Source organism: Panicum virgatum, chromosome 4N, assembly GCF_016808335.1.
Source record: "Panicum virgatum strain AP13 chromosome 4N, P.virgatum_v5, whole genome shotgun sequence".
Taxonomy (NCBI): Eukaryota; Viridiplantae; Streptophyta; class Magnoliopsida; order Poales; family Poaceae; genus Panicum; species Panicum virgatum.
Genome location: NC_053148.1, coordinates 20,288,281 through 20,302,594, shown reverse-complemented (window position 1 = coordinate 20,302,594; position 14,314 = coordinate 20,288,281). Strand labels below are relative to the sequence as shown.

The 14,314-nt window shown below is 50.3% G+C and overlaps 1 protein-coding gene across 1 annotated transcript; it reads left to right on the top strand.

Moving 5' to 3' along the window:
• The first annotated feature begins 2,134 nt into the window (after nucleotides 1–2,134).
• Nucleotides 2,135–4,009, top strand: LOC120671077 (leucine-rich repeat receptor-like serine/threonine/tyrosine-protein kinase SOBIR1). Its single transcript, XM_039951312.1, has one exon. It carries the CDS (start codon nucleotides 2,203–2,205, stop codon nucleotides 3,661–3,663), a length of 1,461 nt encoding a protein of 486 aa, XP_039807246.1. The 5' UTR covers nucleotides 2,135–2,202; the 3' UTR covers nucleotides 3,664–4,009.
• Nucleotides 4,010–14,314: the final 10,305 nt, after the last annotated feature.

Below are 14,314 nucleotides of genomic sequence, written 5' to 3'. Positions count from 1 at the left end.
GAGTTGCCTGGCTTCCTGTATTCAAGAGTCGTTATGATGCTGGCTACCAAAGCATTCATGAGACATTATCTTCAAGAGTTTCTTATATTTTATTCCCCAAACTTGTTGTTTGCCAACACCCTAAATAGGTATGAGGAGATAAAAAAAGTTCATCTCCAATAGTTTCCTATTTTTACTCCAATAATTTCCTATTTTTACTCCAATAATTCTGTTGTATTGATAAAATAAAATTCTCATCACTAATACAATGTTTTTCTTTACAGTATATTGAGGAATAAATTTTCAAAAATTATCAAAGGAAGTTCTGCTCCCCAGCAGGCCTACCATGGCAGGACCCTAGGCGCAGGCAGATGCATGCAGGGGCGCTAGGCGCATGGAGGCACACAGGCACGGCAGATGCATGCAGGGCGCTAGGCGCATGGAGGTAGGAGTAGGCCAGAGCATGTACTATCTCCGTCTCAAAATATAAGTATTTATTAATTTTTGCTGATCATATTTGACAATTTATTTTATTCAAAAAATTAAAAAATAAAAACAATTAAGATATACTTCAAATATACACGATGATAAAACATGTCATAACAAAATAAATAATATTTTCACAATTTTTTTGAATAAAACGAATGATCAAATATGATCAGCAGAAGTCAACAAATGCTTATATTTTGAGACAGAGAGGTAGTAGGGCGCTAGGCGCATGGCGGCAGGAGCAGAGGAGAACAGGGCGGCCAGGCATGGCGGCAGATGCATGCGCCAGGAGCAGTGCAGAGCAGGGCGCGGAAGAAAAATCCGCCGCCAGAGAGAAATCGGGAGTCCGGAGGCGTGCATATTTTTACGCACAAAGATGATTAATATGACAATTGTTAGAAGATGGGAAGTTAGAATAGGACACTATTGGAGAGGGTTTTTTCCTTTTTTTTCTAAAAAAATAAAGATGGAAAAGAGAGATAGGGAGCTCTTTAGCGTGCAGGTGCTAGAGGGAGTCACTCACAGGCCAGGCACAGCACCGTCGTGAAGTTGTGGCGTCGTTGGCGGCATCGTTCTTGCATGGAGCACTAGAGGTGTGGAGCCTCTAGTAGGGCATATGGATGTAGATTGTGTAATCTCTGATGCGGCTGCTAATCAATGTATAATTGCATCATAGGGAAGAGACGACATAGCGCGACACACGGAGTCGTCGGGAGTCACCAGTCGCAAGGAACCTCACGCGATGGGTCGTTTCATTTAGAGCAAATGTTATGACCCCTTAGGTGTGTTTAGTTGATGAAAAAGTTTGGGTTTTGGCACTATAGCATATTTTGTTGTTATTTGACAAATAATGTCAAATCATGGACTAATTAGGCTTGAAAGATTCATCTCGTGATAATTAGTTAGACTGTATAATTAGTTATTTTTTCAACTGCATTTAATGTTTCATACATGTGTCTGAAGATTTGATACGACGAATACTGTGTGAATTTTTTTGGAAGCGTTTACGGGGCCTTATAAGCATATTATTTTCTTCTCATTATGTCAAGTTGTAGCTAGTATGGAAAAGTTCATATCTTCCATTTCCTTTATTTGCACATTTTTACATTGCCCAGAGTACTGGCGGATGCCAGTGGCCGACGGCACTTCCTAGTTCCTACTATAACCAACGTCTAGCTATACAAGAATGTAAGAATCTCTAATGTTGTGTACTTCTTCTTTTCCAAATTGTAGGTTGCTTTGGTTTTGTAGATATATAAGTTTTACTATGTATTCAAAGATGGATAACAAAATTATGTACCTACAAACGCTCAAACAACCTATAATTTGAGATTTGATTGAGTATTAACTTGTATTTTATAGCGTGATCACACTGATTTTGCTGGGGAAAATTGTGTGGAAGCAAGTCGTCGGGGCAGAGTCTCCAAGGCATCGCCGTCCCCTCCATTTTTCCACACTCGCCGTACACGCCGGCTCTTGACTTGCCGGCCGTCCAGTCAAGTCGTCTCCCGCCGGATGGACCAGGGCAGCCAGCAGCGAGCAGGCTACCCCACGCCTGTCCCGCTCACGAATCTGTCCCCGTCCATCCGGTCATCAAATGCACCGGAGCCGTCGATGCGTTCCACGCGGCGTTCTACCATCCCCCGCCATTATTAAACCTCTCCGCTCCCACCACCGTATGTCCGTGGCCTGAAATCGAGCCGCCCCTGAGGCCTGAGCTGAGAGTTGACGGACATGGCGTCAACGCCGGGCAGGTCTCTCCTCGTCCTCGTCTCCGTCGTCACGGTGGTCCTCGTCCTCGTCTCCGCCGTGGAGTGCTACGACGGCCGCCGTGCTGCCGCAGCGCGCTCGGCCGTGGCGCGCCGCTCCCGCATTGGGATGGGCACGCGGCACGTGCGCCACCGCCACACCGCGACGCCGCCGCACCGGTACGTCCTCGCGGAGATGAGAAACGCGACCGGCGGCGGCAGCGCCAAGAACCGCAGCTCCCCGGCAGCGTCAAACAACGCCACCTCGCCGAAGCCGGCGCCTCCGGCCGAGCCGAGCAAGCGCCACCGCAGCCACAGGCACCGCGTCCGCAACTGGATCATTGGCTTCGTGGTGGGCTCCCTCGCCGGCGTCATCTCGGGGCTAGTCCTGTCCGTGCTGTTCCGTCTGTTCCTCAACTGCGTCCGCGGGCGGTACGGTTCGCGGTCCGGCGTCACGATCTTCACCCCGAAGCTGATCAGGCGCGCCGAGCACCTGGCGTTCCTGGAGAAAGACGACGGGCTGGCGTCACTGGCGGTGATCGGCCGCGGCGGGTGCGGCGAGGTGTACAAGGCGCAGCTCCCCGCGGAGCGTGAGGGCGTGGAGCCCCGGTACATCGCCATCAAGAAGATCAAGAAGCAGAGCGCCGACACGCCCAACAACCTGAGCGACGAGGAGAGCCGGCAGCTGGACAAGTGGTCGCGGCAGATCCAGTCGGAGATCCGTACCGTCGGCCACATCCGCCACCGGAACCTCCTGCCGCTGGCGGCGCACGTGCCCCGCCCCGACTGCCACTACCTGGTTTACGAGTACATGAAGAACGGCAGCCTGCACCACGCGCTCCAGGGCGGCGGCGCCGGCAGCGGCGTCGCGGGGCTGTCGTGGCCGGCGCGCCTCCGCGTGGCGGTGGGCGTGGCGGCGGGGCTGGAGTACCTGCACGTCTCCCACCACCCGCAGATCATCCACCGCGACCTGAAGCCGGCCAACATCCTCCTCGACGACGACCTGGAGCCGCGCATCGCCGACTTCGGGCTGGCCAAGGCGATGCCCGACGCGCAGACGCACGTGACGGCGTCCCACGTCGCCGGCACGCTGGGGTACATCGCGCCGGAGTACCACCAGACGTTCAAGTTCACGGCCAGGTGCGACGTGTACAGCTTCGGGGTGATCCTGGCGGTGCTGGCGACGGGGAAGGAGCCGTCGGACCCGTTCTTCACGCAGACGGACGAGGTGGTCGGGCTGGTCAAGTGGCTCCGCCGCGTGATGCTGGCCGGGAAGCACGCCGAGGCCATCGACCCGGCCATCGCCGGCGCCGAGAACGAGGAGCAGATCGTGCTGGTGCTGCGCATCGCCGTGTTCTGCACCGCCGACGACCCCAAGGAGCGGCCCAGCGCCAAGGAGGTCCGCTGCATGCTGTCGCAGATCAGGATTCATCAGGAGCTTGTGTGAATTAGAGTGTCGTTTATCGTGGAATATTGCTAGCTAGTGCTGGGTCAAGTCAGTGTGCTATACTGTGAGGTGGGGCCGGCAAATTAGGACCGGGTATTGATACCAGGAATCCAGGATAAGACCAGACTGCGTGCGCGCGCTGGATATTCCTTGATGCACGCGAGTTGCTAGCTTTAGGATGGATACCTGTAATTTTTCACGTGGTCATTTGAACATTTGCTCCCGAGATTCCAAAGTTTTGTGGAAAAATCTAGCCCGACGCTCGGGTTCAGTGCTCCCCCAACACAAATTTTCAGCTTCCAGTCTGTGACTGGCTCAAGCTCAAACACGAAGTAATTCTGATAAATAGGTGAAATACATCCAAATTCTTGAAAAGATATATTATTGCACCAAAACTAATATTAATTATGTTTATAAACAAACATACTAAATTACAGTTTAGTTTTGCTATTCTTAAATTTGAGAGAAACTATAAAGTGACTAAGAAATACTCGATTATGTATCTACAGACGATTCGATTTAGCAAATAAAATCACTGAATAATTGTTAGTTAGTAAATATAAATATGTTACCAATCGGTGATTGCTCCGTAAGATAAGAATAATCATCGACTAACCGCATGTTGAGAAGCTTTTACCTATTGATTGTTCATCAAATGTCGGAATTTTACAGACTGATGTGGGCTGCTAATAATTTGGTGTTGTGGTATCATCGTCGGATCCGTGCAGCAAGTCATTGATTTGGAGGGAATCATTGTTGTGGCAACCTTCCTCGACACTAATGAGGGTTCCAAAAGGTTGGAGGTATAGGGATTTGTAATCTTGCATTGAGAGTGATGTTTTGGTTGGAGATCAATGGAGTTGGAGGAAGATCGCTGTGGAAGGCGACCTTGCAGTGGTGGCCTGGCGAGGTGGTAATAATGCTGCCCCATGTCACAAGTAGAGGGGACACTGGTAGGATGGTGTCATAACATTGGCGAATTGTTCAAGTTTATTAGCATTTACAACTGGTTGATCATGACAACTGGTTATCATATCATCAATACTACGACCAGTTCAGTTCATCTGTTTGGCTAGTGCCTAGAGCAACTTCAGAAACTTCTCTAAAATAAGTTGGCTATCTAAATATAGTAAAACTGAGATAAAAAGGGGCCTGCTAATTAGCGGTCGCTCGCCAGAAGCCCCGCGAGCGAGCGATTCCCGACCACAGCAAACTTTACATTTCTGGAAATTTTTTATTCCCGCAACTTTCTATTTTTAAAATATGCTAACTTATGTACATAATTTTTACATATAACTCGTTGGTAACATTTTGTTACTGTTGGATTGCTATTCCGGCCAGTCCACCAGGGGTGTACCCGGCGGTAGAGTTTCAGGATGTGGATCTCAGGACCAAGAGCTCGATGGTAACACGAAGACGCAGGGACTTAGACAGGTTCGGGCCGCGATGAGTGTAATACCCTACGTCCTGTGTTTAGAGTTGTATTAGGGTTTGCGGAATGCTGCGAAAAGGAAGTACTCTCTATGGGTCTTCCTACGCCTCCTTTATATAGACTAGGAGTCGTAGGGGTACAAGGAAGGCATGCTCGGGTTATTTTACAAGGAAGGAGGTCGGTTAAGATCCCTAGATATCCGGGCTTCTAGCTGGAGCCTTTCATCCTGATCCACTGAAGATCCTTTCCGCGCACAGCCGAGTCCTGCACGCCGAGTAGTCGTAGCCGAGTCACCGAGCAGGGTAGTCTCCCGGGTTCGGGGACCCCACTCGGCAGGGAGGTACATAGATCTACCTCCGTCAAACCCCCGAGCGCCGGAGGGCCGAGTTGAACTTGTCGTACCAAACGAAGTCCTTCGGTGCTCATTATAAATGTCTGTCGTTGTTGTAGATCTAGAACGGGATGCGCCCCCAAGCGCACCCGTTGGGTGTAGCCCCTGAGCCTCGGAAGGTTTCGGAGAAGCATTTCGAGGGTCAAAGAACTAATCTTTAACTCTTACCAATCCGAATGCTTGAGCACTCAGCAAATGTTTTTGTCACTCCGATCCCCTGAGAGTACTGGCCCTTAGCTACCTCGAGATAGCCATAACATGTGAATCCAACTTGGTTCCCTGACCCTGAAGCCATGGTTTGAGTCACTGAGACTTTCCGAATGGTTCCGGCGTCCAGGCCCTGAGGCCCTGGCTGGGTCACGGAGACTCACCAGGTCGTAAGTGGCGCCCAGCCCCCGAGCAGGGTTGCTGGCGGAGTCACGAAGACGCGCCGAGTAGTCACGGCGTCTGGGCCCTAAGGCCCTGGCTGGGTCACGGGAACATGCCGGGTCGTAAGTGGCACCTAGCCCCCGAGCAGGGTCGCTGGCGGAGTCACGGAGATGCGCTGAGTAGTCACGGCGTCCGGGCCCTGAGGCCCTGGCTGGGTCACGGAGACACGCCGGGTCGTAAGGGGCGCCCAGCCCCCGAGCAGGGTCACTGGCGGAGTCACGGAGACGCACCGAGTGGTCATGGCGTCCGGGCCCTGAGGCCCTGGCTGGGTCACGGAGACATGCCAGGTCGTAGGTGGCGCCCAGCCCCCGAGCAGGGTTGCTGGCGGAGTCACGGAGACGTGCCGAGTAGTCACGGCATCCGGGCCCTGAGGCTCTGGCTGGGTCACGGAAACACGCCGGGTCGTAGGTGGCACCCGGCCCCCGAGCAGGGTCGCTGGCGGAGTCACAGAGACGCGCTGAGTAGTCACGGCGTCCGGGCCCTGAGGCCCTGGCTGGGTCACGGAGACACACCGGGTGGCTTCCGGAATATTCGGAGCATATTCGAATTATGGTAAAAATCCAACCGTTATTTCTCCGCGCGGATCTGACGCGCCTGACAGAGGAGCGGGGCTGTTAGGGACAACGGTAAAAAGAAAGTTACCGTTTATGCCGCTCCGTCCGCCATAAGATTCCTGGCCCGATCCGATCCGGCTGTTGATTTTGGATCTGCCTGTTGTGGGCCTCCGATATTTAAACAGGGGAAGGCGGCGCGGAGCGGCCACCCTTTCCCCGAGCACTCCAGAATTTTTCCGCCGCCTTGCCAACTCGGCGAGTTTCCAGAGCTCTCAGCTTTCTTCTTCCTCACGACTTCCTCCCCTCACTTGAGCCTCGCCACCATCGCCATGGCCGCCACACCCGCCGCATTGTCATCTTCGACCTCGGGGAGCGCCGGGGAGGCTCCGCTGGCCTCATCGTCCTGGTAGAAGTGCATGCTCCAAGAGAGCGACATCCAGGACATGGTGGAGCGGGGCGTCCTCCCAGAGAAGCAGATCTCCGAGTGGTGGTGCTGCTACGGGGAGGAATTCCCGTCGGAGGACACGGACCAGACGGTCGTGTTCAAGTCCTTCTATGAGAAGGGCTTCGTGCTTCCCGCGGGGGCCTTCTTCCGCGGGCTTCTTCATTTCTACGGGCTCGAGGTAACTCAATTCAAGCCCAACTCAATTGCCCAGATCGCCATCTTCATTCACCTCTGCGAGGGGTACTTGGGGATCGCTCCCCACTTCAAATTGTGGCGGGCTCTGTACCGCCTCAAGGGGCACCCGTCCAACGTTCGCCGGAACGTTGTGGGTGGTGCCGCCTTCTCGCTGCGCCAGGGGTGTGTCTACCCCGACTTCGAGCTCTGCGACACCAACAAAGGGTGGGCGCGGGAATGGTTCGTGGTGTCGAACCCGGCTTCCTGCTTCCCGACGCGCAGCGGCCGCGCGCCGGAGTACAAGGCGTGCTGGGAGGAGCCGCCGACCACCGAGGAGATGGTGCAGGTGGAGCATCTCCTCGAGGAGATCGCCGACTTGTCGGCGCGAGGACTGACAGGGGCCGTGGTGGCCCTCTCCTTCTGCAAGCGGCTCACGCAGCCGATCCAGGAGAGGGTCCACCCGGCCTTCGAGTACTGGGGTCGTCAGGACCCAATGTTGGTGTTTCTTATGCCTGATAGAATAGATATTCTGCAAGCGCACAGAATCACCACTGTAGCACATCACCTTGGAGTATTCTAGGGTATCATATTTTTCCTCAGGGAAGCAATATGGTAAAGAGTATCGTAAATCAAATGATAACTGTACTAGCTTACTCATTCGACTAACTAGACGGGGGTAAGCTAGATAGATAAATGAGATAAATGGCCAGACGATGACCGAGTGACACACGGAGGTTCAACTCCTTAGAGAGGTAACAGCTGGGAGGACAACGAGCGAGATAAGACACCTGATACACTTCTGAACTATCGAGCTAGCCTCTCTCGATCAGACTAAACACCTAACTAGTTCTCGGGAAAGCAGAGCTTACTTCGGCGGCTGGAAGAGGAAGGACTTCAGAAAGGGATGAGAGCAGAGCCCAATAACAACCTGCACTACTGCTATAAAAACACCTGAACGTGGTGGACTACAAAGGACGGATAGGGCTGTCATCACCTACAGACTACCACAACGGTTCCGTGGGGTGGAATACACTTTCTAGCTAACACTAAGGTCAGACACCACATTTGCACTCAGTGTTAGGATTTCTCTCGAGGCCTTCGAGAGAAATCCCCCTCAACCTAGAGCACTAACTTGAGATACTCTAGTTCGGGCGAGAAAACCTGTAAGATAAGATCCCGATCACTAAGAAACATAACTTAGTCTAAGCTAAAGGAAAACTTCCGCGCTCAAGCTGAACACTCAGACTCGAGTAAATAAAAGACAACGTAAAGTAAAGCTGACTCAAATAAATAAAAAAGATAACTTATATTGATAATGTCAAAAGAAAGATACAAGAGCTATACCAGACTTCCGACGACTCCGGAATCCCGAGCAAGCTCGACTCGACTCTAACTCCCAAGCTACTAACCTACTCTTGAAAGTACAAGTGAAGAGAGAAGAGCTCCAATGGTGTGTGTTGAAGTGATGTATGGTGCTTCTATTTATGGCCTTCCAGGGTCGGTTCTGGGTAGTTAATCCCCATAGCGTCAGTTGTAAGCAGGTAAGGTCGGTGTGCTTGTCTTCCACGTGAAGCCGGGGCGCGAGACACCGCAAAGTGGGGCCGGCCAGCCTCCCCTAGGCCGGCTAGCCTGGGGTTGCGGCCATCTGGTCACCGCCTTTGCACGGACATCTTGGATTGCTTCCTGAGGTCTGTAGTCGTTGCATTGCATGAACACTTGAGGTTGTAGGTCGGCCGGCCTAGGGGAGGCCGGCCAGCCTTCCTCTGGCCCAACTTGGCCCTCCGTTGCGCCGATGTTCCCTCTACGTTCTGGTGATTTGCCTCAGTGGTGGATCGCTGCCCTGGACCTTAGTTGGTACTGAGTTGTGGGCCTTTTGTTCTTTGTGCAAGCCTTCCGATCCATCCAATCAAACTGAGACCCAATCCTCGACTCAGGGCATCATGGTTGTGCCACATTGCCACTGGATCATAGCCGGGACTGCGTCCTCAGGGGTGCCAGGCCGGCCGGCCTAGGAGAGGCCGGTCGGCCTGGGTTTTTGCCCAAATTTGCTCATTTTTGGTACACCTGCTCCTGAAATCAAAACTCATCCAAAACTCGTGGAACTCGTTAGAAATAAATAAAATATGAATGGAACATAGTGTAAAGCTCATGTTATTCCCGAGATGTTGACGGCTAGAATGTGAATTTACGGTCGTCAACACCCCCCCAAGCTTAAACTTTTGCTCGTCCTCGAGCAAAGCTTAAACTGAGGCTCGGTGGATCAGGAGTTGCGTCAATGTTTATGCCCTTGCAGGTACCTTGTGCACAGCATATTACTCTTCATGTCTGTACTTATGAAAAGTTGGCTCATACCTAAGGTTCTGGAAGATGGGGCGTATTCGTTTTTCATCCCTCGGTCTTGGGCGGTTGTTGGACTGAACAACCTTCACCGGAATGTTCCCTGCTACCTGTTTAGGTTCCCAGCTCGGATTTTTGTAAGAGATTTTCAAAAGAGGTTCAGGTTTCCCAATGGTACTCTCGAGTCACTCAAAGTGTATGATCCTCACCTATGGTCGAGATATCCGACCATGTTCTTCCTATCTCTAAAGTTGATATGTGGAGTTTATGGGTAGGAAGATGTTTGCATACCTTGGTTATTTGTATTTCTCAGCCGAAGGGTGATCCATGCCGGGGTTGGTACTTAGCCAAATTTAGGTCTCATGGAACATGGAATATTTGGAGGGTACGAAGGAATGAAGTGGATGGCTTCCTATTTGAATTTATTTTGAACTCCATAATCTGCAACTCTTTGGAATGGAGAGTGGACTTCTCTTTCTTTCTCTCTCTCTCTCTCTCTCTCTCTCTCTCTCTCTCTCTCTCTTAAAGAAGACAGCTCTACTCTCTTTTGCTGATATAACTTGAATTTTTGGGAGTTTTGATTGGGAAGTTCTCGTGGAATGAACGGAGGTATTGGGACTGTGATTGCGGGGGAGTATAGCTGGCAAAAGTGGATGTCAGTACCCGGAATGGGTGACTGACAAGCCAGATATGCTTGGTCTAGCAAATGGTGAATTTATGAGGGATGAAGACCTGTAGATTGCAAGTACCATTCCCGAAGTGGATGCACCATTCGACATAGCTCAAAGTAACTTCAGATAGCTCAAACGGTTTATGAAATATAAGGCTCTGGATAGGTCATTTTAACCATTGGAAACCTTTATCAAAGTTTTAACTTTTAAAAGAATTCCAAGGGTTCTCCCTACTAGAGCAAGCAGTTTAAATTCCGGTTTGGGCTATCTTGAATCCCGCAACAACTTAGACTTTACAATTTAAACTCTTGCCTTCATGCAGCCAGATTTTTCAGTGGAACTAATATGTGCCAACTAGTTCAGGTACTAGGAGAGTAAAAAGCTGTAAACGAGGCACATAAAGTTTAAACAGAGCAACTATTCATCATTTCCAAAGTAAGAGCTTACACGGATTTGCACTCATATAAATTTTATTTAAAGCATGGAAATATTTTTGGGATTTTTGTTATGAGATTATTTATTTATTACTACTAGTATTATTTTTTTAGCATGGCTACTGAATAGGAAGAACGGGTGTGATGACTTACCTGGCAGTGTGACCCCCCAAGCTTTGATGAAGCTCAGTCCTCCTCATCGGAGTCCTGCTCTCCTTCGTCGGGGTCCTCCTCCTCATCATTCTTATCTTCCTCGTTGTTGTCGTTGTTCTCCTCCTCGTCATCGTTGTTCTCCTCCTCGTCGTCGTTGTTCTGCTGTTCGGGTGGCTGGTACAGCTGGTATGGCTGGGACTACTGATAGTCCAGCCCAAGGTGAATGAAGATGTTCGAGACGTCATACTGCAAAGCGGAGGTCAACCCCCAGCTCTCCTGAGTGAGCTGGGTGTTGTGTGCCATCGTGTCCTGCATCTGCTGCTGCTGCTGTGTACCAAGAGTGCTGATGTGGTTCGAAAGATCCGTGATGCTCCGGAGAATCGGGTCCTCATAGTTGAAGCGTGCTGACGATGAGGGGCCCACCTGTGGACCATAAGACGGATGCATACCTGCGGGGTAGTACGGTCCTTGCCAACCGGCGAATCCGCTACAGTCAGCCTGATACGGGTCATAGTTGTAATGCCCGTACGCCTCCTCGAAGCTCATGTTCTGTGTGGACGGCCCCGGTTGTGCCGAGGCATGAACCGGGGGTGTCCGTCGTGATGGACCTGCTCCGGCCTGCTCGCGCCGGGTCCTGCTCCTTGTTTGTGGACCTGCAACACTCCGTCGTGCGGGTTCTCTTTTCTCCATCTGCAATGTTAGTCTTTTCATCGAGAAGAGAGAGAGTCTCGGGCATGGAAGCTCGATCTCCCTATCGTACCCGGGGTTACACATAAAGAGAGAGTTTCCTAGGCCTTCTCGCATCATCTGCCCTTGCACAAAATGCTCAAGACCGACCTCGTATCTGTACGCCTCCGTCTCGGGCAAGAAGGTGACTTTGGCGCCATCCATCACTTTGACATACCTTGCCACACGGGTGACCAGTGGGGTTATGTCGATGGGGCTTTTACCCGTTGTTGACATTTCTTAGCGCAATCACTAGGAATGGTTAATCCTTAGCAACAGCGCCAGAAATGCCTGTTGCCAGTCCTTAGTGCAATCACTAGAAATGAGGGCGCCGAACCCATCCTAGCAACTGCACCCAAGGGGTACCACTCTCGTGGTATAATCAATACAATTACAGATGGATTTGCAAGCGCACGGATATACCATTGTAGCATTTCACCCGGAGAGTAAGGGTATCGTCATTTATTTGTGTCCCAAAGGACGGCAGCGGCAAAGGTATTGTACTCAACATTAACCATGACATTGTGCCTCAAGCAATAGGCAATACTCTAACAGGGGTAAGTACAGATAAAAAATAAGCAAGGGTAATGCGACACAGCACACTTCCACACTCCAAGAGGAAGGAATAAAGGAGAGAAACTATAAAACAAAGAACTACTCTATCCTACGTCAAGTTAGCTGGAGCTTAGGCTAGGTTAGGCGTCCTGCTTCTATCCAAAGCTGGGGTCATGTTAGATCATGGTTAGGACTGCAGGTGCCAAGAAAATGGGATAGCGGGGAGAAGGTCCCGCACCGGAGTACATCCAGTCCTGTTACCTCTTTGCATGAACTCCTACACCGAACCCGAACATCGGGGAGTACGCTAAACACAACACCGCTGTTACGCCGGACGGACAGGGCTGTCACCACCTGCCGTCTACCCCAGTCACACCGTGGAGCACGGTCATATCCGAAGGATCCCGCATACCCGAGCACCACGCTCATGTATGAAGTCACTACTCTAGGGCCCCCAGGTCTTCCACCCTTCGGATGGACGAGTAAAACACTAGAGCAAGCCCGAAAGCACAATGAACCTCTATCCGTACCTGGATCATCTGGCCTAACCAAGACCGTAGCATAACTTATGAACGATCTAAGCATGGATTGATAAACTATCAAGATAGTAAAGCAACCATGGCAAAACTCTATATTATGAATAGAAGTCTGACAAGTCGGATACAAAGCCATACCAGGAGCCGAGGATTGCTCAACGACCCCGAGGACGACTTGCTCGCTAAAGAGAACTAGCCTAGGTCCACTACCTAGTTAAGAGAACAAGAGAGAGGAGAGCCTTCTTGGAGAGAATGGAATGAAGTGTGTGTGTGTGAGGGGTGAGAGGGGACCCTATTTATACTTGTGGAGGTCGGCTCCCGCCAAATGCACGTATGGAAGGTAATCAGGAGACTTGGGGCTGACTCCTCCTCGAAATGCACCTGGACGGGAGGCCGGCCAGGTTCGGCTGACCCAGGGGGTCGGCCGGCCCCACCTGGCCGCCTCTCATCCTTATCCTTCTCTGGCAGGCTGACATGTGGGCCCTGATATCTTTCCTTGTATGCATTATGCGTGGCGCGCCCGTTTGCTCTGCCAGATGGGCCCTCCTTGTAAGTGGGTGACGCCGGACGTGATATTCTGCGTAGTTGTATGGTGTCTGCTGCGTGTTTTCGTCTTATTCTGCTCCTACTTATCTGAAATGTACAAAACTCAAAAACAACTATGGAACAAGGTTAGTGATACAAATATGCAAATAAGGCATGCAGTTTTCCTTTATTATTGAGTATAGTTGACGGGTGAAAATGGCACTTAAGCACCATCAACAACTCCCCCAAGCTAGCCCTTTGCTCGTCTTGAGGAAAGTTTTATACTTAGGTTGTTGATCAGGAGTTGCTACAATGTCGCATTCTTGACTTATGCCAAAGGCACAACCGAGTGTTCTTACTTTTATTTTGAATAAGTTGGCCTTGTTCGCACCTTTTACTTTACTCCTGTGGGGCTTATAGCATCATCCTCATCTTTGGCGGTTGAGGGTCAGAACGACTTGTAGAGTACCACTTACCACTCCTTTGTTCAACCGTCAATCCGGAGGTTTTATAAAGTTTTTGAAAAGAAATTTGTAAGTTCCTCGGGTGATCTCTCGGATCGCTCAAATGTGATTCATTCCTTACCAAGGCCTTTTTTTATGCGCCTTTCTTTTTCCACCCTACTTCTAATGGCTTCTTTTTGGTGGATTTGTAGGTATGGAGGATATGATGGCAACCTTGCTTCTCATATTTTGCGAAGTCAAAGACCGGATCCAAAGGAGAAACAAGTCATAAGCCTTGATCAAGATGTGCAAGTGTGTGGATATTTTTGGTGGATGATGGATGAGAACTCCTTTATATGAATTCTCTTTCCCTTGTAATGTTATGGGCTATATTTTTTTTCTCTCTTTTTTTTGACACACCTTGTGGGTGTGTGGCATACCTTCTTTGGCTATGCATCTTTTCTCTCTTTTTTTTGACATGCCTTGTGGGCATGTGGCATACCTTCTTTGGGTATGCATCTTTTATTTCTTTTTGTATAGCCCATACATTATGATGATAACTTTGGAGAGAGATAAACATGACACATCTTGGAGTTTTATTTGTGGATGGATGGGGGATGTACTTGCTATCTTCCAGGTGTAGAAGTATAGCATGTGAGTGGACGTGTACGTGATCTTGATCATGGGCGTATGAAGTGATTCTCACAAAGGGTCACAACAATTTGACAAAGCTCAACGAGAAGACAAGTTGCATATGTAGAAAATGCTTTTCAAATTTGTAACTCATATGGCTCTAGATAGGAATTGCATATCACCGAGGAACTATATTTTATTTTTGTATTTTTG

Excerpts from the sequence above, each read along its gene's own strand:
- LOC120671077 (XM_039951312.1), top strand. The coding sequence starts at position 2,203 with ATGGCGTCAACGCCGGGCAGGTCTCTCCTCGTCCTCGTCTCCGTCGTC.